Below are 24,719 nucleotides of genomic sequence, written 5' to 3' on the forward strand. Positions count from 1 at the left end.
GCATTTAGTAAAATATTTCTTTCCTCCTTGTGTGCTGATCTGCAATCTTTCTAAATGATTCTAACTAATAATGGTCATCAATATCATTGATTTAAGGTTCAACACGTGGCAAGTCAGGTACCATGCTAAGCTCTTTACTTACACTGTATCATTTAGTCCTTTCAGAGACCCTCTGAGGGAGCTATTATTAGTATCCCCATTTTACAGATTATGGGGATTTACAGATAATTTAATTAAAAAAATTATGGAATAGAGAAATTAGAAAATTTGCCCAGGTCCCATATCCAATAAGTGGCAGAGCTGGGACTTGACCACCCAAGAGCTTGATACCTGTTCTTACATGCCAGGCTCTGCTGCTGCTTCCCTGTTGTTCAGTTTCTAAGCCATTTTTGACTCTGTGACCCCATGGACTGCAACACACTGGGCTTCCCTGTCCTTCACCATCTCCTGGAGTTTGCTCAGATTCATGTCCCTTGAGTCAGTGATGCTATCTAACCATCTCATCCTCTGCCACCCCCTTCTCCTTTAGTCTTCCATCTTTGCCAGCATCAGGGTCTTTTCCAGTGAGTCAGTACTTTGCATCAGGTGACCAAAGTATTGGAGCTTCAGCTTCAGCATCAGTCTTTCCAATGAATGTTCAGGACTGATTTCCTTTAGGATTGACTAGTTTTATCTCCTTGCAGCCCAAGGGACTCTCAAGAGTCTTCTCCAACACCACAGTTCAGAAGCATCAATTCTTCAGCACTCAGCCTTCTTTATGGTCCAGCTCTCACAGCCATACATGACTACTGGAAAAACCACAGTCTTGACCATACGGACCTTTGTGGGCAAAGTCATGTCTTTGCTTTTTAATACACTATCTAGGTTTGTCATGGCTTTTCTTCCAAGGGGCAAGCGTCTTCTAATTTCATGGCTGCAGTCACCATCTGCAGTGATTTTTGGAGCCCAACCTGCTTCCCTACATTGCTCCTTTCACTAGCCTGGCCTAGCATCCTTTCTAATGTTTTCTCCCAAAGCAACTGTTCTCCTCCACCCTGCCCTCTTCTCTGGCGAGAGTGGCGCTGACAGGTGCTTCCCCAGGTGCCAGCAGTGCCGGCTTAAGCCTATGCGTTTCCACCTTTCCACCATGGGCTATGGTGCCCATCCAGACAGCGGGCTGCAGTGGATGCTGAGAAAGCTCTCCATGCTATTGGAATCCACAGAACTTACTGAGTCACTTCAAAGGAAAGTTCATTTTCCCAGGTTTCATCCAGTGGTACTGGGCATCCCAGAATCATAATTTCTATAAAGAATCCTTGCCTTGAGCTCAGCCTGGTGCTTGTGGGATTGGGGGTGGGGGGGGCAGGTGGCAGGCACAAGAGGGACAGGATTATATATATACTTATGGCTGATTCAGGGTTTCCCTGATGGCTCAGATGGTAAAGAATCTGCCTGCAGTGCAGGAGTCTTGGGTTCAATCCCTGGAGCAGGAAGATCCCCTGGAGAATGGAATGGCTACCGACTCCAGTATTCTTGGCTGGAGAATTCCATGGACAGAGGAGCCAGGTGGGCTACAGTCCATAGGGCTGCAAAAGAGTTGGACACGACTGAGCGATTAACACTTAATGGCTGATTCACCTTGCTATGTGACAGAAACCAACACAACATTGTAAAGCAATTATCCTCCAATTAAAAATAAATTAAAAAAAAAAAAAGAATCCCTGCCTTGTGTTACCTATATCCCCACTTTCCAAGAGATTCCTATTCCTACTGCAGATGGCAGTTGAATAGTGCCCATCCATGTGAAAACAGAAAGGCTCCAATTTCAGCTTGCTGCCCTCTGACAATCCTCATTTTGCATGCAGACCAGAGCTGTGGTGGTAATTAGCCCCCAGGAGCTAGAGAATTCATTTTCAGAGAGTTGTTGGGGCTTCTAACTTTAAAGAGGTTTGATGGAATCTTAAGAGACCAGTGGAATTCTTAAAACCCATGCCTGTTTAACAGTAGATACAAAACTCTAACCGTCTCTTAAAGTCCTTTTACCCTCAACCAGCCACACAAGAGCCCCTGGTGTTTAAGAGACCTGGAGAGTCACATTAGACCAGACTGTGGTTCCTAGAACATAGCTCCTTGAGCCACTATTTGTTGGCCAAATTGAAAACAGATTTCTTTTTGAGAGAAGCAATATTTGTATGCTATTGCTTGCAAATTAAATTTCATTTTATCACTTGTAACCATCATTTATTCACCTAACAAATAAGTATTTATTGACTGCTTTCTGGGTGTGAAAGCAATGCCTAGGTCCTCATGGTTTTTAAAATTCTCACTGGCTTTTATTCCTCCCTGATTTGCTACAAGGAGGGGGGATTTAATCAACAGTGCACTCATTCCATCTGCCACATCTTTAATGCAACCTTAAATGAGCTAGAGCTGGCGGTGGGTCCCTGGGGGCACTCCACAGCTGCCTACTTTTAATCATTACGTTTTCCAAGAGATATTTCAACAAATTCTCCACCTGTGGGCTCAAGGCCAACACATTAAAATTAATTTGGTAACATAATTACTGAACTAAGATAAGTCATTACCATTTCATTCTCTCCATAAATTGTGCTAATCATATACTTTTTCTAAAAAGTAATTTTTCAATTCAACTTTAATGGGACTTTATAAACTACAATCAAATTTACCCTTGCTCTAAAATAGTTACATTTGCTTTAAGATTTTATTGAGAATCATGGTGTATTTTCATTGCTTTTTCTTTTTTTCACTGACTCACATTTCCCCAAAATTTAGATGGGATAATCTTGCCAAATGTTCCTTACTCCTACAATCACTTTGGATAGAATCATTATTTCAAACAGTGTCTTGATTTCAACTGATTTTCATTCATTCATTTATTCATTCACTCAACAAACATTATTTTTCTCTATAGAAACAGCACTAGGCACTTGTCTTAGTTTGCTCAGGTTGCCATGACAAAATATCACACACGGAGTAGTTCCAAGAGAGGTCCCCTGGCCTGTTGAAGCATAGAGCTGAATAGCACCGTGGTCTGGTCTTACTGTAGGATTTAAGAAGTCTGGTAGCCTTCCTTCATTTTGTCTCCTTTTTCTATACCCTTAGGTTTTTTCTGTACCAAGCTGGCAATATATAATCCTATCTCTATTCCTGGCTTCTGTTGTGGCGGCTGTTAAAATCCATGAGTCATACATATCATCTCCTTATCAAATGGATGTTCACCCACACCCTGAGTGCTATCTTCAGAATAGTCTTCTCATTTTTTGCAATATTGATAGGCTGAGAATTCTCTAAATCTCAGTTATGGATCCTTTTTGCTTAACAATTTTTTTTTCAATTCATCTTTCTCCTTTCCCATATTCTAGTATAAGCAGTCAGGAATAAATAAACCTCTCTTTCAACAATTTGCTTAGAAATCTCCTCAGCAAAGTATCCAATTTTATGGCTCACAAGTTTTACCTTCTACAAAACACTAGAACACAGTTTGGCCAAGTTCTGTGCCACCTTCTAACAAGGACAGCTTTTCCTCCAGTTTCCAATAATGTGTTCCTCATTTCCCATCTAAGACATCACCAGATGGCCCTTAACATCCACATTTCTAGCACACACCTCAAAGCTCTTTCAGCCTCCACCCATTACCCAGTTTCAAAACTTCCTCCATATGCTTATTAGGTACTTATTACAGCAGCACCCCCACTTCCAGTACCAAAATTTATCAGTCAGGGTTCTCCAGAGAAACAGAACCGTTAGGGTGGGTGTGGGTGTGTGTGTGTGACGGGGGGATGTAGGGAGGAGGCGAGACAGAGAAAGGCAGAGAGAGAGTGAAATTCAGAAGGAATTGGCTCACGTGATTGTGGACTTTGAGAAGCCCTAAGATCTGTGGTTAGCAAGCTGGAGACCCAGATAGTTCAGTTCCAGTCTGAGTCCAAAGGTGTGAGACCCAGAAGAGCCGATGGTGTAGTTCTAGCCTAAAAATGGGCAGGCTCAAAATCACAAAAAATCACAGTTCAAGACTGAAGGCAGGAAAAGACAGATGTCCCAGCTCAAAGGCAGCATAAGACCCCTCTTGCTCCACCTTTTTGTTCTATGAGATCTTTAATTGATTGGATGAGGCCCACCCACATTAAGGAAGGTGATCTCCTTTACTGATTCAAATACTAATCTCCCCCAGAAACATCCTCACAGACATACCCAGAAAGTGAAAGTGAAGTCCCTTAGTTGTGTCCAACTCTTTGCAACCCCATGGACTGTAGCCTACCAGGCTCCTCCATCCGTGGAATTTTCCAGGCAAGAGTACTGGAGTGGGTTGCCATTTCCTTCTCCAGGGGATCTTCCCAACCCAGGGATCAAACCCAGGTCTCCTGCATTGCAGGCCACCAGGGAAGCCCAGAATATCTGACCAAATGGCTGGGCACTCTGTGATCCAGTCAAGCTGACACATAAAAGTAACCATCAAAACATTTACAGGACTTACAAATATGATTAAGACAGCTTTTCCTTTGAAAAGCTTACGAATTAGTGCCAGAGATGGACTAGAGACAAAGTAAAAGGAGACAGGTGCTACAATAAAGGCAAAGAAAAGCGTTCAGGAAGAGTAAAGAGAATCTATTAACTTTTTTTTTCCATTTATTTTTATTAGTTGGAGGCTAATTACTTTACAATATTGTAGTGGTTTTTGCCATACATTGACATGAATCAGCCATGGATTTACATGTGTTCCCCATCCCGATCCCCCCTCTCGCCTCCCGAGAATCTATTAACTTTGTTTTGGCAGATCAAAAAGGGTTTCATGTGAATCCCTCAGTCTGAATAGCCTTGAATATAAGTAGGATTTAGACAATTGGTGATAAAGAAGAAGGAACTATAAACTGTAGGTGCAAGATGAACAAGGGTATGTGTCAAGATGCACAGTACAATTACAACCAGTACTAGCCTGCAATATCTTGGATATCAATCTGTCAAGTAAAAACAAATAAAAAGCAAATTAAATATTTAAAGCAATGTTCAAGAAAATACGAAAGCAAGGGACTTCCCTGGTGGTCCAGTGGCTAAGACTCCACGCTTCCGGTGCAGGGGGCCTGGATGTGATCCATGGTCAGGGAACTATATCCCACATGGCACAACTAAAGATCCCATGTGCTGTAAGGCCTGGCGCAGGCAAATAAATAAAAATAATGAAAAGAAAATGCCAAGGCAGGGCAAACTCCTTCCTCATGATGAGGTCCTCTGTTAGAGCCTGTGAGCCCCACTGTTCCAGGATTCTGTACAGGAAGAGCAGATGTGTCAAATTTGTTATTACATTGAACTTTTTAATGTTATTTCTTTTATTGAAAAAAATCAAGTACATCTTTGCAAAAATAAAAATAGAATTTTATTAGAGCAGCACAAAAGGGCAAGAAAGAAAAGGCAGAGGGTGGGGTATGTTGCACTCATACTACACAGCTAAACTGCATACTACTCTCTTTCATATTTTTTTTCCCAAATCTCCCACATAGATGGCCATTCATGGCAGTTACGCCACAGCCTCTCATTTCCCATACTCTAAAGCCTCCAAAACATCCTTCCAACTCAGCCTATGCACGTGCTTTTGTTTCTTCTGTCTCCTTTTTACTGATAATTTTTTCTTCCATTAGTAGCTCTCTGTTCTTTATAATATAAATTCATCTAGCTCTCTTTTCCAGTTCTGTCCCACATCCATTACCTTCATTTGTTCACAAAGGCCTAGGAGCTAATGAGACATTTCCAACCTCTTATGGGCTGGAAGACACAAGAGGCCAAAGATATCCCTATGTTCAAAATGTTAACCTCTTAAATTTGAAAAATAGCAAGCATCCTTTGCTTATGTATTTTTCCATTGAAAGCAACAAATAAATAAATTGCTTGATAAGCAAACTACAGTATAGAATGTAGTAGAAAGTATGGCTGGAAAAGCAGCAATAAGAGCTAATATATATGTGCATTTCCTATGTGGCCCGCAGTACTTCACTTTGAAGGCCATGCTATTAGTCTGAAGTTTACTTCATAGCCCTTGGCAGTCATGGAAGGTCAGTGATTAGAAAACTGACATGGGGACTTCCTTGGTGGTCCAGTGGTTAAGAACCTGCCTTCCAGTACAGGGGATGTGGGTTCCATCTCTGGTTTGGGGAATTAAGATCCTACATGCCACAGGGCAACTAAGCCCATACACTGCAATGAAGACCCAGTGCAGCCAAAACAAAAATTTAGAACTAAAAAATAAAAAACAGTATTAAAGAAAAAAAAACTGAGATGTTAAGATTGTTCTTTAAGGTCCACCTGGATGCAAAGATGAGAGGCAGGAACACCAACAAGGAAGCTGAGAAGTCCAGCTGAGAAGTGCTCAGCACCCATCATATGTAGGACTTTCTTGGTTGTAAGAAAGAGATGTTTGTGCAGACCATTATAATCAGTGTTTGTTTAAAGGAGGGTGGACAGAAACTAGACCTGAAAACCTTCAGGATCTAAGACAGCACTGGAGATGGGGGACTCCCTTCATTTTTTCCTCTCATGGTCTCCCCCACACTTCTTTGGGCCTGTACCACTCTCTTCTGGAGCTCAAAGACCCATCCTTCTCCTTAGCTCCACATCCAAATCACAGAAGGAGGCTCTCAAGAATATTCAGTTAATTAAACCACCCCACAAACATCCTCAATCAGCAGCCTCCAGTACAGCAAGAAGAGTTGGTCAATCCTTTACAGACTGAGTGGGCAAGTGCAGAAGAGCCAGTGGACATGACTATTACCCTAATTAATGCTTCTACTTGTGATATGTTTGGAGAGGAGGGTGTGACTTCTATCTTCGGCCCCAGATCAATTGAATTAAGTACCATTCTTCATTACACCATAGCTAGCACTCTAACCTTAATCAAGTCACTTCTGTTCTCTATGCCTTCGTTTCCTTATCATTCAGGTGGAGATAAAAGTAACAGCACTTTAGAATTTAGCATTCTTCAGAATTATTAGCCACATTTAGTTAACATGAGAGTTCATTTCTATGCCACTTCTGGTTAACAAAGAATAACAATCACCTTATATGGCTAATTACAGTTTGCAAATCAAGTTCACATCCATTTGATTTTGATCCTCACAAGAGCTCTTTAAGGTAGGTAAGACAGATATCCTTACCTCCAATTTTCTGAAACCCAGAGGTGTAGTCAAGTTCAAAAACCTCGTTAACTGACCAAGCCAGGATTGGAATTCTCATCTTCAAAACTCAAGTCCAATACATTCTCCTCTTGTTTGGTCTCAAGGTTTTGGTTGCTTGGTCTCAAAAAGCTATAGTATAGCTTTTTTTATCAGCTATTGGCAGATCTGCTGAAGGTATCAAAACTATTGTCTTAATGCTCTATTATGTCTTCTTTTTTCATGACTCTCCTGTTTTGTATATTTCTAATTTTTTACAGAAGTCACTGTTTGGCTTTTTAATGATGAAGGATTTGGTTGTAGATGTTCCAAAGCTTCCCTTGGCATTGACCCTTGTTTCCTGAATTGTAGGAAGACACTCCATCACAGTCACTACTCTCACCTCAGCTGGGAACATCGGGGAGGATGGCATCCTAAGTTGCACTTTTGAACCTGACATCAAACTTGCTGATATCGTGATACAGTGGCTGAAGGAAGGTGTCATGGGCTTGGTCCATGAGTTCAAAGAAGGCAAAGATGTCCTGTCAAACCAGGATGAAATGTTCAGAGGCCGGACAGCAGTGTTTTCTGATCAAGTAATAGTTGGTAATGCCTCTCTGAGGCTGAAAAATGTACAACTCACAGATGCTGGCACCTATAAGTGTTACATCATCACTTCTAAGGGCAAGGGGAATGCTAACCTCGAATATAAAACTGGAGGTAAGTTACTTTTGCACAGTGGGACGGAAAGGGCCAGGAGATATTTGAGACTATAGAGTGTGAATAGCTCATGAGTGACTAATATCCAACAAAGACCATCTGAATTCTGTTAGTAGCCATCCTTGCTGTCTAAGACCCACACCAACTCCACAAGTAACCCACTATAATATTAAGTCTTAAAATCTTTTGTTCAGGACTCTAGTCTCTTCTGAATTTTCTCATATATCCCCTGAGATATTTTTCCAAAATACTTTTTCTCCCTAGTAGCTCTCTGTTCTTTCTCTTTTATGGTAGCCTTCAGTCTTGCTAGTGAGAGAAGACTATTTATAATCCAGTCTGAGACTTTTCTGTTCTAAGTGGGCTCTAGCCCAAGTCTGAAATCAGTACCTCCAGGGACTCACAGCAGTGGAAACCATTATAGGAGAAGTTCAAAGGTAAATGACCAAAACAATATTATCCTATAAACTCACTAATCCTTCTCCCGTGAAATCCATACTTCCTTACCAACTAAATTTAACGTTTTCTGAATTTATGTACAAGGGACTCAGATACTGTAAGAGTAAAAAGATGATTAAGAAAACAAAGATAATTGTCCTTCCTTCTAGAGCCAGAGCTCATAGTATAGAGTTTATAGAGTTGAGGGTCAGGGCAGAGATAAGAAATATGTGTAAAATCTATAATAATTGGTGAAGTGAAGTGAAGTGGCTTAGTCATGTCTGACTCTTTGCGACCCTGTGGACTGTAGCCTACCAGGCTCCTCCATCCATGGGATTCTCCAGGCAAGAGTACTAGAGTGGGTTGCCATTGCCTTCTCCAGGGGATCTTCCCGACCCAGGAATCGAACCCGGGTCTCCCACATTGTAGGCAGATGCTTTACCGTCTGAGCCACCAGGGAAGTCCTACAGTGCTTTTTGTTTAGTTGCTCAGTTGTGTCCAACTCTTTGCAAAACCCCATGAACTGTAGCCTGCCAGGCTCCTCTGTCCACAGGATTCTCCAGGCAAGAACACTGCTGTGGGTTGCCATTTCCTCCTCCAGGAGATCTTCCCAACCCAGGAATCAAACCTCGGTCTCCTGCATTGGCAGGGAGATTCTTTACCACTGAGCCACAAGTGTATTAAATGCTTGAAGAGAAAATATAGAGTGATTTGGGGATTCAGAGATCATATCCAAATGCATAGGGAGTAAAGGTATGGGAAGGCCCCCATGCCAAGAATTTGACATTTAATATGAGCCTTGAAAGATAGAAAGTATTCTGAGACTTCCCAGCCTAAGTTAGTCTGCACAGGTCTTTCTTGGAACTCTCATGACATGTATATGTAATGGTTTGAAGCACAGATCTAGAGACAGACCTGGGCACATAACAGTGGCCTGGGCAAGGTAACCTCACTGAGACTTAGCTTCTCCATATTAAAATAGGGATTAAGAGAGTCACTGGACACTGGAGCCAGCTGAAAGGACTTCCAGTGGCAAAGCTGGAATGATCTGAGCAACAAAATAAACAACATAGTGTTAAATTATAACTAAGTAGAAAATAAATACACAAGTCTATTCTTACATGAGTGAGATAAAGAAAATTTTCTTTATAGATGAATTCCAAATAATATTTTTAGATCTCTCCCCTTCTGGGAGGTGGAGCTTAGAACTTCCCTGCTCCCCCAACCACCACACTTAAGGTGTGTTAGTGAAGTCCAATTTCCAAAGAAACCTAGCAAACACAGCCTCAGCCAGGTGATCAAAGTTAACATCCTTATGATTAAGTCTTGCTGATTGCATGCACTCTCTGATGGGACATAATGAGAACGGCACTTTAACTTCTATTGTTTTCCTCTCCAAAATCCATAATCTCAGTCTAATCATGAGGAAATCATCAGACAGATTCCAATAGAGGACATTCTACAAAATATCTAGCTAGTACTCCTGAATAGAATGGTAAAGACTAGAGATCTCTTCAAGAAAATTAGAGATACCAAGGGAACATTTCATGCAAAGATGGGCACAATAAAAGAAAAAATGGCATGGACCTAACAGAAGCAGAAGATATTAAGAAGAGGTGGCAAGAATACACAGAAGAACTATACAAAAAAGATCTTCATGACCCAAATAACCACGATGGTGTGATCACTCACGTAGAGCCAGACATCCTGGAATGTGAAGTCAAGTGGGCCTTTGGAAGCATTACCACAAACAAAGCTAGTGGAGGTGATGGAATTCCAGTTGAGCTATTTCAAATCCTAAAAGATGATGCTGTTAAAGTGCTGCACTCAATATGTCAGCAAATTTGGAAAACTCAGCAGTGGCCATAGGATTGGAAAAGGTCAGTTTTCATTCCAATCCCAAATAAAGGCACTGCCAAAGAATGTTCAAACTACCACACAATTGCACTCATCTCACATGCTAGCAAAGTAACACTCAAAATCCTCCAAGCCAGGCTTCAACAGTATGTGAACCGTGAATTCCAGATGTTCAAGCTGGATTTAGAAAAGGCAGAGGAACCAGAGATCATATTGCCAACATCTGCTGGATCATTGAGAAAGCAAGAGAGTTCCAGAAAAACATCTACTTCTGCTTTATGACTATAGCAAAGCCTTTGACTGTGTGGACCACAACAAACTGGAAAATTCTTCAAGAGATGGGAATACCACACCACCTAACCTGCCTCCTGAGTAATCTGTATGCAGGTCAAGAAGCAACATTTAGAACTGGACATGGAACAACAGACTGGTTCCAAATAGGAAAAGGAGTATGTCAAGGCTGTATATTGTCACCCTGCTTATTTAACTTATATGCAGAGTACATCATGAGAAATGCTGGCCTGGATAAAGCACAAGCTGGAATCAAGATTGCCAGGAGAAATAGCAATAACCTCAGACATGCAGATGATACCATGCTAATGGCAGAAAGTGAAGAGGAACTAAAGAACCTCTTGAAGAAGATGAAAGAAGAGAGTGAAAATATTGGCTTAAAACTCAACATTCAAAAAATGAAGACCATGGCATCCGGTTCCACCACTTCATGGCAAATAGATGGGAAAACAATGGAAACAGTGACAGACTTTATTTTTGGGGGGCTCCAAAATCACTGCAGATGGTGACTGCAGTCATGAAATTAAAAGACTCTTGCTCCTTGGAAGAAAAGCTATGACCAACATAGACAGCAGATTAAAAAGCAGAGACATTACTTTGCCAACAAAGGTCTGTCTAGTCAAAGCTATGGTTTTTCCAGTAATCATGTATGGATGTGAGAGTTGGACCATAAAGAAAGCTGAGCACAGAAGAATTGATGCTTTTGAACTGTGGTGTTGAAGAAAACGCTTGAGAGTCACTTGGACTGCAAGGAGATCCAACCAGTCCATCCTAAAGGAATTCAGTCCTGAATATTCATTGGAAGGACTGATGCTGAAGCTGAAATTCCAATACTTTGGCCACCTGATGCGAAGAACTGACTCATTTGAAAGACACTGATGACAGGAAAAATTGAAGGCGGGAGGAGAAGGGGACGACAGAGGATGAAATGGTTGGATGGCATCACCGACTCAATGGACAAGAGTTTGAGTAAGCACCAGGAGTTGGTGATGAACAGGTAAGTCTGTCAGGCCGCAGTCCATGGGGTCAAAAGAGCTGGACACGACAGAGCTAGTGAACGGAACTGAACTGAGTACTCCTCAAAACTGTCAAGGTCATGAAAAACATGGAAAGATTGAGAACATATCACAGACCAGAGGAATCTAAAAAGACATGACAAATAAGGGCAATGTGACATTCTGATTGGGATCCTGGAATAGGAAATAGACATTAGTGGAAAAACTGATAAAATCCAATGAAGTCTGGAGTTAATAGTAATATATAAACAATATTAATAGTCTCTCAGTTTTGACAAATGTGTCACGGTTATGTTAGCGGAATATTAGCAGAAACTGGGTAAGGAGTATACAAGAACCCTCTGTACTAACTTTTCAACTTTTCTATAAATCTAAAATTACTCCATGTGCTTCCCTGGCAGTCCAGTGGTTTAGACTCCACGCTTTCGATGCAGGGGGCACGTGTTCGATCCCTGGTTGGGGAATTAAGATTCCACATGCTGCTGTGCATGGCCAAAAGATAAATAAAATCATTCCAGAATTAAAAATTTATTTTTTAAAGTGGTCACAACAATAGATATACCTGAGACTGTTTTGACAAACAAATGAAATAATGTCTAGAATTTGGTCCATAGCCCGGAGCACACCCTCTATAAATGGAGGTTCATTGTCATGTACACTCAGGTTCCCACATCATCTCCCAGGAGCTCATTCCTAACCTGTTCCAAGTGTGTGAGTCTGGTCTCCCCTGCTATGCTGCAGGCTCTTTAAGGGTATAGCAAAGCTGTCCTTCTACTTCTCACTCAACGCTAGCACAGTCCTGGGCAAAGGAAGATGCTGAATATATTAACAATGTGTATCCTGCCTTTTTGGCATGATAAACATTTACTGGCCAAAGTCCACAACTTAACATTTTTTACAAGTGTCTCTCTGCCTAGATAGATGAGGAAGTTAGTTTTAATTTCAAAATGTACTTGCCAGCCCAGGGAGCATCATCTTAGAAGAAAACAAATGCCTGTCTTTATTCATGGATACCAGGGCAATCTCTACCCAAGCAAACTTCAGATCTCCATGATGACAAGTCCTGTGTATGGAATTTCTGTGGGTGATAGGTGAATGCTCTTTCTTTCTTCCTTCTCCCTCCCCACCCTAACTTTACCCTCCAGGCAGAAAAATACATAAAATTCAGGAGGCTTCACAGGGTGCCTGGGAAAATAAACACCCAACTTCCCTAGCTAATAAAATTTTTTGTATGATCACTGGAGCTCCTCTTACACGGAGAAATTTATTTGTGTAACAATTACATCTAGAACGTAGGTCCTCGGAGTTTGTGATATTGGCCAGAATGTTGTGATATATAGCAATATTGTGAGCAAATCACTTTTTGCATCTATGATACAATGAGCCATACACAGCCCACTGGGAAAGTACTGAGTCACTTCAGTGTCTTTGTTGCAAGACCTAGCACCTCAAAGACTACACTGTCTTATCGTCCAAGCTTGACATCTGTCCTTTTGACCTGCAGCCTTCAGCATCCCAGAGGTGAACGTGGACTATAACGCCAGCTCGGAGAGCTTACGATGTGAGGCTCCCCGATGGTTTCCCCAGCCCACAGTGGTCTGGGCATCCCAAGTTGACCAGGGAGCCAACTTCTCAGACGTCTCCAACACTAGTTTTGAGCTGAACTCTGAGAATGTGACCATGAAGGTTGTGTCCGTACTCTACAACGTCACAATCAACAACACTTACTCCTGTATGATTGAAAACAACATTGCCAAAGCCACAGGGGATATCAAAGTGACAGGTGGGCTCCTTCACACTTGTGGTATGAATGTATTGCGGTTATAATCAAGTATAAATTAAAATTTAATTTCTTTAACAGATAAATTATGTACCAGGGCACAGAAAGTTTCACTGAGACCTCAATCACAATTCCAGTTGAGACTGCATTATGTAAGAACAAAACTAATACAAAACTATTTATGGCCTATAGGGCAAAGCTGACAATTAGTTTTCATTTGTATGCCTTCTTACTGCCTGGAGAGCAGTGTTTAGGATTCTGAGGCCCTGTCTAACTCAGAAGGATTTCTTTGGTAAAGCAGTATCTAATAAAAAAAATCATCTACATGAGAAAAAGAGAGCTCTTCCACTATCCTGTGGAACAAATTGATGACTGTACCAATTAGAACACTTTTAATTGCCTATAACACAAGACAAAACCAACTCGGGCCCAAGCTAAAAGGGTATTAGGATATCTCATGAAACCAAGGTCAAGAAGTACAGTATGACTTTAGGAGCAGCCGGAACCAAGAACTTAAATTCCATTGGTATTCTTTGTCTCTCATTTCTAGTTTATTCTCTAGTAAATTCTAATTTACTCTTTTGTTTTAGTCTACAGGGAAAAATATGGTTGCCAAGAGCTCTTACCTGTAAAAGTCTCTTTCACTCAAGAGAGTAACCAGACTGAAGGTCAGTCCCTCAGCCTGACTCGACATTCCCCGAAAGGCTCAACTTCAGTCAGCTACCTGTACTTAGACCAATGAGATAGTACCTGGATGAAAGGCCTTCCCAGAAGAGAAGGGAGAATGAAGTGTTAGGCATTTAAAACAAGGAGTGTTAACAAGAGTATCTCAGTTTAGATCTCAATTAAAAGCTCCAAACTACATAACGAATGCTCCTAATAGAAATGGCAATAACTGAACAAGCCACAGAAATTGAGCACAGCTTTTTTTCAGTGAGCAGGTTCTTTTTCAGCGCATGCTTATTGGATACATTAGAACAAGTGCTCCATATACCAGCACTAGGACTATATACAACTTTTAGAAGTGTGACATAGCTCAAAAATCAACATAAACTAACATAACTCCTTTTTACCACGCACAGGGTAAGTTTTTAAACAACTGAATGAGCCTGTGGGGTTTATATCCTGTGTTCTCTTATTGCTAACTGGGGTCATTCATTCAACAAGTATCTATTGAGTGCCAAACACATGAAAAGCAATTTGTAAGTCCTATGAAACACTAAGATGAATAGCACAGTTGTCATAAGAGAAGTTAATCAGGGTGGATATGGCATCTAGGGGAAAGAGTTATTATGAGTACAGTGGCTCAATAGATGAGAAAGAGTTCAAGCTGGGTTTTGAAGGGGAAAAATGACTTTAATAGACTAGAAAGGCATGAAGTCAGGAGCCTATATCAGGTCCGGGCGAGAAATTACAAGGATCTTAACTGGGGCAGTGACAATGGGAAGGAAAGGGGGAAGAATCAAAAGTTAATGAAGAAAATAATCTACAAGCCTTGGTGACACAAATGTGCAGGACAAGAGAAGGAATAACTTGAGAGGGGTCTGATATTTCTACCCAGATTGCTTAGGAGGTTAGTAATGCTACCAACAACAACAATAATGAAAATGTAGGAAAAGCAACGTGTTTGGGAGGAAATTAAAGATTTTAGAGGTGCTGTGTTGAAAGTGTCCACTGCGTACAAAGGCAGAGATGTCCGGTGCTTAGCATAGGACCCAGCACATGACAAGTCTGGGGGAGGCTGCTTCATCCCTACGCCACAGACTTCTTCCACGGGAAGAGACCTCTACCACCAGTGTAACCCTTCTGGTCTCTCTCTTCTCCCCTCTTTCACTCTTTCTCAGAGGAGGAGGAATTAACTCACCCCATCAGTGAGTTTATTAGGGGAAGCATAAGTAGCTCAACACAAGAGCTGAGCTGCTTGCGTTATTCTATAACACAAGGAATTATGTTCCTTTCTCTCTAGCTAACCAGAAATTAGCTCCTCTGAGTCATCAGTTTTCAGGGGCAGGATTTGCCCTTGCAGGAGAAAGCAGGCCCGGGTCTTAAGATGCATGCAGCCCACTTCCCTGCAGACAAAGCCTAATTCTTTATTATCAGCTTTATCAAGAACAAAGGTGATTTTAGTCTTCCAGTTGCCTCACTTTTTTGGTCTTACTCATTAACTGGTTCAGAGCTCAGTGGGGGAGAGGGTGTTTATTAGACTCCTTTGAATTCAAACAACAGGCACTCAAAAATATTTGCTGAATATTACATTTTTAAACTGACATACTCTAGTAACTATAAATACAGATGGGGAATTTAGGACAGAATTGGGGCTAAGGAGGTGGATTTAGAAATGATCAACTTAATGGAAGTAATGTTTATCAGGCTTGAGTGGGGTTACTGTTGTTTTTTATAGCTCATACCTATTGAGTGCTTACTATGGGGCCAGGTTCTGTTCTAAGTGTTTATACGTATGAATTCATTAATCCTCATAAGAACCCTAAGAAGTTGATTATTATTTTAGCCCTATCTTATAGATGAAGAAACTGAAGCACATATAGATTAACTTGCCTAAACTTGCCTGAAGTCACACAGCTATTAAGTGTCAGCGTTGAAATGGACTAAATGACATTGGACTATCTAGGGAGAAAATAGAGTAAAGAGTAATTTAATTCTTCACTTTTGCCTTTCTCTACTTCAAAATGAGAACAATATTTTCTCATTACTTGGTGGCGCTGTGATGAAAGCAAATGACACAGAACCTGTAAAGGTCACTGTCTAGAGGGAAAAAAATGTGTCTGAAACCAAGGACTGGCGGTAGCTGTTGGTTTAGCCTATTTTTTATTTGGTAACCAATAGCAATCTGTTTATTGGCATCGTTTTTCATTTGGCTGAGTGCTCACTGGACTGGAAGAGAGAATGGAACATCTCTCAGGAAAGGGAAAGCTCTGCTTTTAAGCTAATTACAGAAAGGTGGAGAATGGGTTACAAAATTCCCCCCAACTTAGGGCACAAGTTATATTAGGAACAACGTGTTCTGCTTTGGGGGTACTTTTCTCTGTTAACCAGCCACATGCAGAAGACATCACCTTTTCCTCTATGATCCTGAACTTTTTTCTCTTCCTTTACAGACTCAGAGATTAAGAGGCGAAGCCACCTACAGCTGCTGAACTCAAAGGCTTCCCTGTGTGTCTCTGCTTATTCTGGCGTAGACTGGGCACTCTTGCCACTCTGCTTTTATCTGATGCTAAAATAACAGACCTTGGTCACACAGAAACATGCAAAGTCATTCGTATGACAGGTGAGATGAATCACAAATGGTGTTGGGGATCCTCTGCATATGTTTGTGCTTGTGTCCCTATCAAGAATCAAGCAGCCCCCAGCCTCAGAGAGAAACATTAATAATGTCAGGGCAGCAGGCACTATTTCCACTGCTATTGTAAAAGGTAAGCATTTGTTAACAACGAGTATAGACCTCATTGACAGACTTACAGGAAAAGCAACTCTATACAATTCAAATATTTGTATAAATTCAAACACCTTTTCATTTATTGAGTCATCCTTGAAGGAAAACATCTTACTGGAGAGAAAGAGATATTTGGCCCTGATTACTCTGAATTGCACAAAGAAACATGGGCATAATCACATAAGCAGCTTCTCCCCACCCAGCAATGCCCACCCCCCAACAAAGCCCCTGTGGACTAGAGACTTGACAAGGCGCTCACCAACTAGCCTTCCTGCTGAGACTTCCCGCTGTTCCTTCAGTCCTTTGGCTCTAATTATTGGTAGGACACTTCCTCCTAAATATTCTTCTGCATGCAGACTTTGCATACACTGCCGAGTTATGAAGTCACAGTCAACACTACCCCCTTACTCAGTGACCACCACCATGCACCAGGCTCACAACCTTAGAGCTATTCTTGTCCCCCATCTGTCCTCAGGTCAATTTGATCCCAAGCTGTACAGTCCTTGCCCATGTCTTTCAGACTACCCTAATCCAGCTTCATCATTTTATGCCCCAACTAGTTCTAGAATCTTGTACTTATCTTACTCTCTTTCAGGTGATAGGAAACTCGGTGCCAGAATAAAAAAATTCAGATGCTATTTTCATCGTAGCATTCCTTTACTCTGCAAGCTAAAGTGACTCTCAGGGCATTGTCACATCAAAGTTAAAGTCCTCAGCTCTGCGGTCACAGTTCTCTAGGTTTTTCTTCCTAAGGTTCCTCCTTCTCTCGGCTCTCTACTACTGCCCTCTGTCCTTGCTCCCTGTGTCTCCCTTCTTGGAAATCTCTACTCTATGGTAATTCAGGCCCACATTTCCTTCACCCATTTCCTAATGGTCCTCTTATTTCACATCACCTTGGTGAGCCTGTATAATTTGTAATACCTTACACTCTCTAAGGCACATATATTCTTTGCCTAGATAAGTCCTCAAGGGCAGGCAAAAATCTGTTAGCTGCTTTGCTTTTTTGAGTATGGTTAAAAAAAAAACAAAAAAACATTTATTTTTAAAAAATAGTGATTGAATTAAAAATATAATGTTGTATACATGGATAAGGTAGTACATGGATATTATAAAAATTGCAAAGATTACAAAAATTGCAAGTAATTAAATTAGAGGAAACCCTTTCTTTTGGGGCTGCTGTGGGGATCAGGTCAGATCATGTTTCCTGAGTTAAGCTTGTTTTGCTATAAACAACATGCTTTTGTTGTATAGATTTTTGTTTGCACAGATTTTTTGGATTGTGTTTTCATTTTCATTTATCTCCACGCATTTTTTTTTTATTTCCTCTTTGATTTCTTTATTGACTCATCGGTTGTTTAGTAGCATGCTCTTTGGGCTCCACATGGGGGGTTTTTGGTGGGCTTTTTTTTTTTTTTTTTTGGTAGTCATTTTTCCTTATAGTTGACTTTTAGTTTCAGAGCATTGTGATTGGAAAAATGTTTTTATATGATTTCAATTTTTAAAATTTTACCAAGGCTTGCTTTGCCGCACAGCAGCACGCGCTTTACCCTGGAGAATGTTCTACGTGTGCTTGAAAAGAATATGTATTCTGATGCTTTCAAATTAAATGTTAGATAAATATATATAAAATCAGTAAGGAAACACTAGCCTGAAATGACACATTAGACCAACTGGAGACTTTACACTGTCTGGATGATCTGTCCATTAATGTAAGTGAGGTTTTAAAGTCCCCTACTATTACTGAGTTACTGCTGATTTCTCCCTTTCCATCCATTAATATTTGCTTTACGGATTTAAGTGCTCCTATGGTGGGTGCATATATATTCGCAAGTGTTTTATCTTCATCTTGGATTGATTCCTTGATCATTATATAGTGTCCTTGTTTCTTATAACAGTCTTTGTTTTCAAGTTTATCCATCTGATATAGGTTTTGCTATCCTAGTTTTCTTTTGATTCCAACTTACATGGAATATCTTTCTCCCCCTCACTTTCAGTCTCTGTGTCTTTAGATCTGAAGTGAGTATCTTGTAGGTGGCATACATACAGGTCTATCCATCCAGCCACTCTATGTCTATTGATTGGAGCATTTAGTCCATTTAAATTTAAAGTAATTATTGATATGTATATTCTTATTGTCATTTTTTGTAATTGTTTGGGGGTTCTTTTTGTTAAGGCTTTTTTGCCCCTTTCTTCTTTTGTCGTCTTGTGATTTGAGGACCATCTTTAGTATTATGTTTGGATTCCTTTTACTTTTCTGTGTACCTAGCATAAGTTTTTGGTTTGTGGTTACCATGAGGCTTTTAAATAGCAATAAAATATACAGATGATTGTATTAAGCTGCTGATCTCTTAATTTCAAAGTACAACTCTGCATTTGGGCTCTCCTCCCATCTTGATTACTGTTTTTTGACATCACATTTCACATCTCATTGTTTTATGTATCCCTTAGCTGCTTACTAAAGATATAGACGATTTTTACTGCTTTTGTCTTTTAGCCTTCCTACTAGCTTTGTGCATGATGTGATTTCCTACCTTTATGTTTGCCTTTACCTATGAGCTTTTTCCCATCATACTTTTCATGTTTCTAGATTTGGCCTTTTCTTTTTAATTTAGAGAAGTTCCTTTAAGATTTCTTGTAAAGCTGGTTTGGTGGTGCTGACCTTTGCTTGCCTGTGAAGTTGCTGATATTTCCATGGAATCTGAAGGAGAGAGTCTTATTGGCTAGAAGTTTCTTGGTTGTGGGTTTTTCCCTTTCACCACTTTAAACATATTGGGCAATTCCCTTCTGAACTGCAGAGTGTCTGCTGAAAAGTCAGCTGATAGCCTTCTGGGAGTTTGCTAGTATGTAATCTGTTGCTTTCCCCTTGCTGCTTTTAATATTTTTTTCCCTTTAGATTTTGCCATTTTAATGACAATGTGTCTTCATATGTTCCTCTTTGGCTCCTGCTTGGGGCTCTCTGCACTTCCTGGACTTGGATGTCTATTTCGTTTTCCAGAGTAGAGAAGTTTTCAGCTATTATGTCTTCAAATATGTTCTCAGTCCTTTTCTCTCTCTCTTCTCCTTCTGGGACATGACTATTAGTGCACTTGATGTTGTCCCAGAGGTCTCTCAAACTCTCATTTCTTTTCATTTTTTCTTTTTTCTGTTCAGCATCAGTGATTCCCACTACAGTCTTTCAGTTCACTCATCCATCACTTGCTCTAATGTTGATTCCTTCTGGTGTATTTTTCACTTCAGCTATTCTATTCTTCACCTCTGTTTGGTTGTTCTATATATTTTCTCTTTGTTAAAAACCTTTAACTTCTCGCTTTTTGTGTCTCCCTATTTCTTTGATCATCTTTACAGTCACTACCCTGAACTCTTTCCCAGGTAGATTGCCTAGCTCCACTCGGTTCTTCTGAGGTTTTATCTTGTTCCTTTGTCTGGAACATCTTCCTGTCACCTCATTTTGCTAAGCTGTTTGTATTTTTATGTATCTGGTAGGTTGGTTACATTTTCCCACCTTGGAGAAGTGCTATTTTGTAGGAGACCTCTTAGGAGTCCCAACAGCACACTCGCCTCTCATCACCCAAACTATATGCTCTTGAGTACTTTATATGAGGGTTGCATGGGTCCTCCTGTTGTTGCAGGCTGGCTATGTGGGAGGTCTAGTAGGCTTGGCTGGCCCCTGGTCCAATTGGCATCCAGGCTATCCACATGAGTTGAGGCTGCTAGCTACAGAGGCAGCTGACTATGGAACCTCAGGGGGACCCAGGGCTAGTGTTGGGTCACGGATGGCTGGAGTCAGGGTCCAAAGAACTCTGGTAATGTTGTCTGGTGAGTGAGAGCAAGGGTGTCAGTGCCAATCTACCAGTGGGCAAATCTATGTCCTGGAATCTGGTTGCAGGGCCCAGAGCTGGTCTTGGATTGCTGGGGGAGGGGGGAGGGGCACTCCTGATACCGTTGGGACCAGGGTCTGAGTGTCTCAAAGTTTGTGTTGGCCTGCTAGAGGGCAGGGCTGGGGCCCATCTGGTTCTCAGGGCAGGGTCTGACTTGCTGGTAGGCAAGCTAGATCTGCAGGCTTTGGGACTGTGGTTTTTTGCATGTAGTGTCTGCCCCCTTGTGGTTGAAACTGGCCCAGAGGCTAGAACAGGCTTCCTGGAAGGCAGCATCCAGGCCCAGAGGATTCTAGGGCTGGTACCTGCCCACTGGTGGATGGAATTAGGTCCTGGGCCCTCTGGTGGGTAAGGCCACATCCAGAGGCAGCTATGGCCTCAGGTAGTCTTAAGGCACCCAGTGTGCTGATGGGCAGAGCTGTGTCTCTGCCCAGTTAGTTGCTTGGCCAGAGACACCCGAGCACTGCTGACTCTTACAGACTGTTGAGTGGGGCCAGGTCTTGGTGCTAATGAGCTACAGGCAGAATTTCACACTGGCGTTTGTCAGTGTCCACATGACAGAAGCTCCCCAGAGTGGCTGCCATCAGCAGTTGTATTCCCAGGGTGATGTGCAGTTGCTTCCTACCTTTCTGGGAGGCTCTCCAGGATCAGTAGGTAGGTCTGACCCAGGCTCATATCAGATTACTGCTTCTGCCCGGGTTCCAGAGCATGTGAGATTTTATGTGCACTCTTTAACAGTGAAGTCTTTCTTCCCCAGCTCTTTTGATCTCCTAAAAGTAAGCCCCGCTGGCCTTCAAAGCCAAGTGTTCTGGAAGTTTATCTTCCTAGTGTAGGACCCCTGGGCTGGGGAGCCTGATGTGGAGCACAGATTTCTCACTCTTTTGGGAGTACCTCTGCAAGGTAATTATCCTCCAGTTTTTGGGTCACGCACCTCGGAGTAGGGGACTTGCCTACATCATGAGTCTGCCTCTTCTACCTGTTTCATTGTAGTTCCTTCTTTACGTCTTTAGTTGTAGAACTTTTCTGGTAGACTCCAGTTTTTTTCAATGGCTGTTCTGCAAATGGCTGTGATTTGGTGTGCCCATGAAAGAAGATGAGCTCAGGGTCTTTCTACTCCACCATCTTGGCTGGGGATCTCTCAACCTGCTTTTCATTTTTTCTCTTGTTCTCCAAACACTATGGTGCAGTGTACAGAAGAGATTTTTTTGTAAGGAAACCTACCAGTTTCCATCATTTCCAAACTCCGTGGTTGTCACTGGAGGGAGGTTTCTCTGAGGAAACTATCCTTTGAGGATCTCATTAGAAGGAACCCTTTCTTCTTTCCTTGATTCTCATGACACTGTAAATGAGTTTTTAATATACTACAACTAGATAATCTGACCTATAAAGTATAGCCTATTCATCTTTATCTTGTATTCCCTTAGAGCAGGGATTTGCAATCTTTTTTTTAAATAAAATAAGACATACATGAATATATGTTCACATGCAGTATGCAAAGAGTTATATACTGTCACCTGGTTAGCTATAGCTTCACTTCTTTCTCTCTAGAACTATAGGGGGATAACCTTAAATCATTTTTTTAAAAATAAGTGAAGAGATCATTACTTGAGATACACATTATAACTGATGATGACACTTCAGGTCACACACATTCCTTGGTTGAGAACTCAGATAGAAGTCATCTTTCTGCTTCCATCTAGGAGCTTGCCCATAGCTCCTCTCTCAGTTTCTGTTTGCTGTGAGGATGATCCCCCTTTTTAAGGGGAGACTCAAGTCATCTCATTTCCCCTAGTGACCCATGACACCATGCAGCCTCAATAGAATATCATCAAAATACAGAAAAACAAATCCATTTCTGAACAAGAAATATACTCATACAGTGGAAGGGAGACTTTCAGTGTTTGATAAGTGTTTGCTGAATGGTTGTAATGGTATCTTATTGCTATTATTTTCAGAATCCCAGGAATCTGCAGAACTATTTCACCACAAGATATGACCTAGTTTTATATTTCTGGGGGGAAATGAATTCATGTCTAGAACTCAGGAGTGAACAAATAAGATCAAGAAGCAAAAAGAAGCCAAAAGCAACCCACAGAAGACTTCAATATGAACAAGATAAATTTATCTTCAAAGACATATATTAAAAGTTGAGAAATAATTCATCTGAACTAGAGAAGTGTATTAATACTACCAAGTAAAATGCATGTGGGACAAGTGTATCCCCATATCTCAGGGACCTCACCATCCCCACCCAAGAAGTAAGATAATAGGATATTGCATCTCTTTTGTCTCTGAATCTTCAGCTATATTGCTGTGATGGTGCTCTGAGGAAGTTTCTAGAAAGTTCTGATTGCACTATATTCCATGTTTTATAATCCACAAATTAAACTGTAGTGGATTCAGTTAGAAGTTGATAATGTACCGCCACTTCACAGTTTAGAGGTGGCTGCATTTTAGCGGGCTTCCCGGGTGACTCAGACTAAAGAATCCGCCCGCAGTGTAGGAGACCAGGTATGATCCTTGGGTTGGGACGATCCTGTGGAGAAGGAAATGGCAAACCACTCTAGTGTTCTTGCCTGGAGAATCCCACGGACAGAGGAACCTGGAGGGCTACAGTCCATGGGGTCGCAAAGAGTTGGACACGACTGAGTGACTAAGCATGCACGCATACATTTTAATGAAGGGTCAAATGATTCACTTTTCAATGCAAAAGTGCCCTGGCATCTCCTCCCACCTGACAAATGCCAAGAAAAACATGTAGAAAATGATCATAATTTGAACTAAAAAATGTAGTTGGGTGACACTGATTTTCTAAACTATGTCAGCACCTTATTTTTAAAACAAACTGATGCTATTTTACTTCTCAGATGACATTTATCCTTGAATGGTCCGGGGAAAGGACCTCTCATCTTGACCGTGTGTGATACTAGGTTATCATAAGATTTGAGGCTTCTTCTTTATATCCTGATCAGACAGTGATCACCTCAGTTTTCACCAGCATCTAGAGCAGGGGGACTCCACCAGGTGATTCTGTGCCACCCCCAGAGGCACTCGAAAATTTTGGAGACAATTTTGTGGTCACAACGTGGGGGTACCACTGGCATCTGCTGGACAGGACCCAGGGATGCTGCTCGACCTCCTGCAATGCACAGGCCGTCCATCTACAACAGAGAATTACGCAGCCCCAAAAGTCAGTGGGGCTGAGATTAAGAAACTCTGACGTAGAGTAGAAAAGTATCTAGAAAAGAGGGAAGCAAACAAACCTGTTTGCCTCCTAAAATTAGGCATTAGCTTCTGTCTCTCTGGCTGCTGCCTCAGCACAGAGAGCCAGAACTCAGTTTCAGGCAACCAGGAATTCCTGCTGGGACGACCCTCAGCTGGTTGGAGCTTCCACTTGCCTTTCCTTTTTTTCCTACTCTACAAACCAAGTCTGGTGAGAGTGTTGCCTGATTTTCATCCCAAGTTCTCTCACTCTGAATTTAGATCTCAGGACTCTGCCTAGTCAAAGTTCAAATTAAGGCAACAAAACCATGTAACTTCCTTGAAGCAGAGACTTCCAAAAGCAAGGGCAATGAACCTTTGAAATGAGGCCCTGAGAAGTGAAGCTCTGATAGAAAAGATGTTTGGTTTCTAACTCCCTCCCTGTATTTTTCACGTGGCGCATACTGCCCTCCCTGGCACTTTGGACCAATTGTGCTTATATTACATTTTGTTATAGAAAACTTGACTTTAGAGTTCTGACCATTCAAGAGAAGGATTAAATATACATTTCCTATGCTGCTGTCTGCCTAGTTTGTCAAAGAACATTAGTTTAAGGGAAAATGGATAAAAAGCATGAGATCAGGTTCTAAAGATTAGTACTTAGTACATAGCAGACCTTCAATAAATATTTGTTGAATGAATGAATAAATGAATGAGTGGAAATGATAGGAGCCTATGAACAAAGGCAAGGTGACTTGGTCTAGTTTCTAGTTTTCTTAAGGAAACTACATTAGGCTTTACCAGCCTGCCAAGTCTCCACCTGGGAATATACAGTAGGCTTGAGGCAAATCTCCCATTTGAGGGAGAATACATATCAGTGCACAAACCCATTGCCCTAGTATCAAAAAAAAAAAAAAATCTGATTTTTACTACTCAGGAATTATTAAACTCTCAAAT

The 24,719-nt window shown here is 41.3% G+C and overlaps 1 protein-coding gene across 1 annotated transcript in view; it reads left to right on the forward strand.

Moving 5' to 3' along the window:
* The window catches only part of VTCN1 (V-set domain containing T cell activation inhibitor 1), a 66,404-nt gene extending 43,598 nt beyond the window's left edge, over positions 1 to 22,806 (forward strand). Inside the window, exons 3-6 of the mRNA XM_043877289.1 lie at positions 7,509 to 7,856; positions 12,960 to 13,238; positions 16,352 to 16,521; positions 22,517 to 22,806. Coding sequence (XP_043733224.1) covers positions 7,509 to 7,856; positions 12,960 to 13,238; positions 16,352 to 16,476 — 752 coding nt within the window. The 3' untranslated portion in view covers positions 16,477 to 16,521; positions 22,517 to 22,806. The remainder of the gene's footprint in view (positions 1 to 7,508; positions 7,857 to 12,959; positions 13,239 to 16,351; positions 16,522 to 22,516) is intronic.
* The last annotated feature ends 1,913 nt before the right edge of the window (positions 22,807 to 24,719 follow it).

The sequence above is a fragment of the Cervus elaphus genome, chromosome 20, assembly GCF_910594005.1.
Source record: "Cervus elaphus chromosome 20, mCerEla1.1, whole genome shotgun sequence".
NCBI lineage: Eukaryota > Metazoa > Chordata > Mammalia > Artiodactyla > Cervidae > Cervus > Cervus elaphus.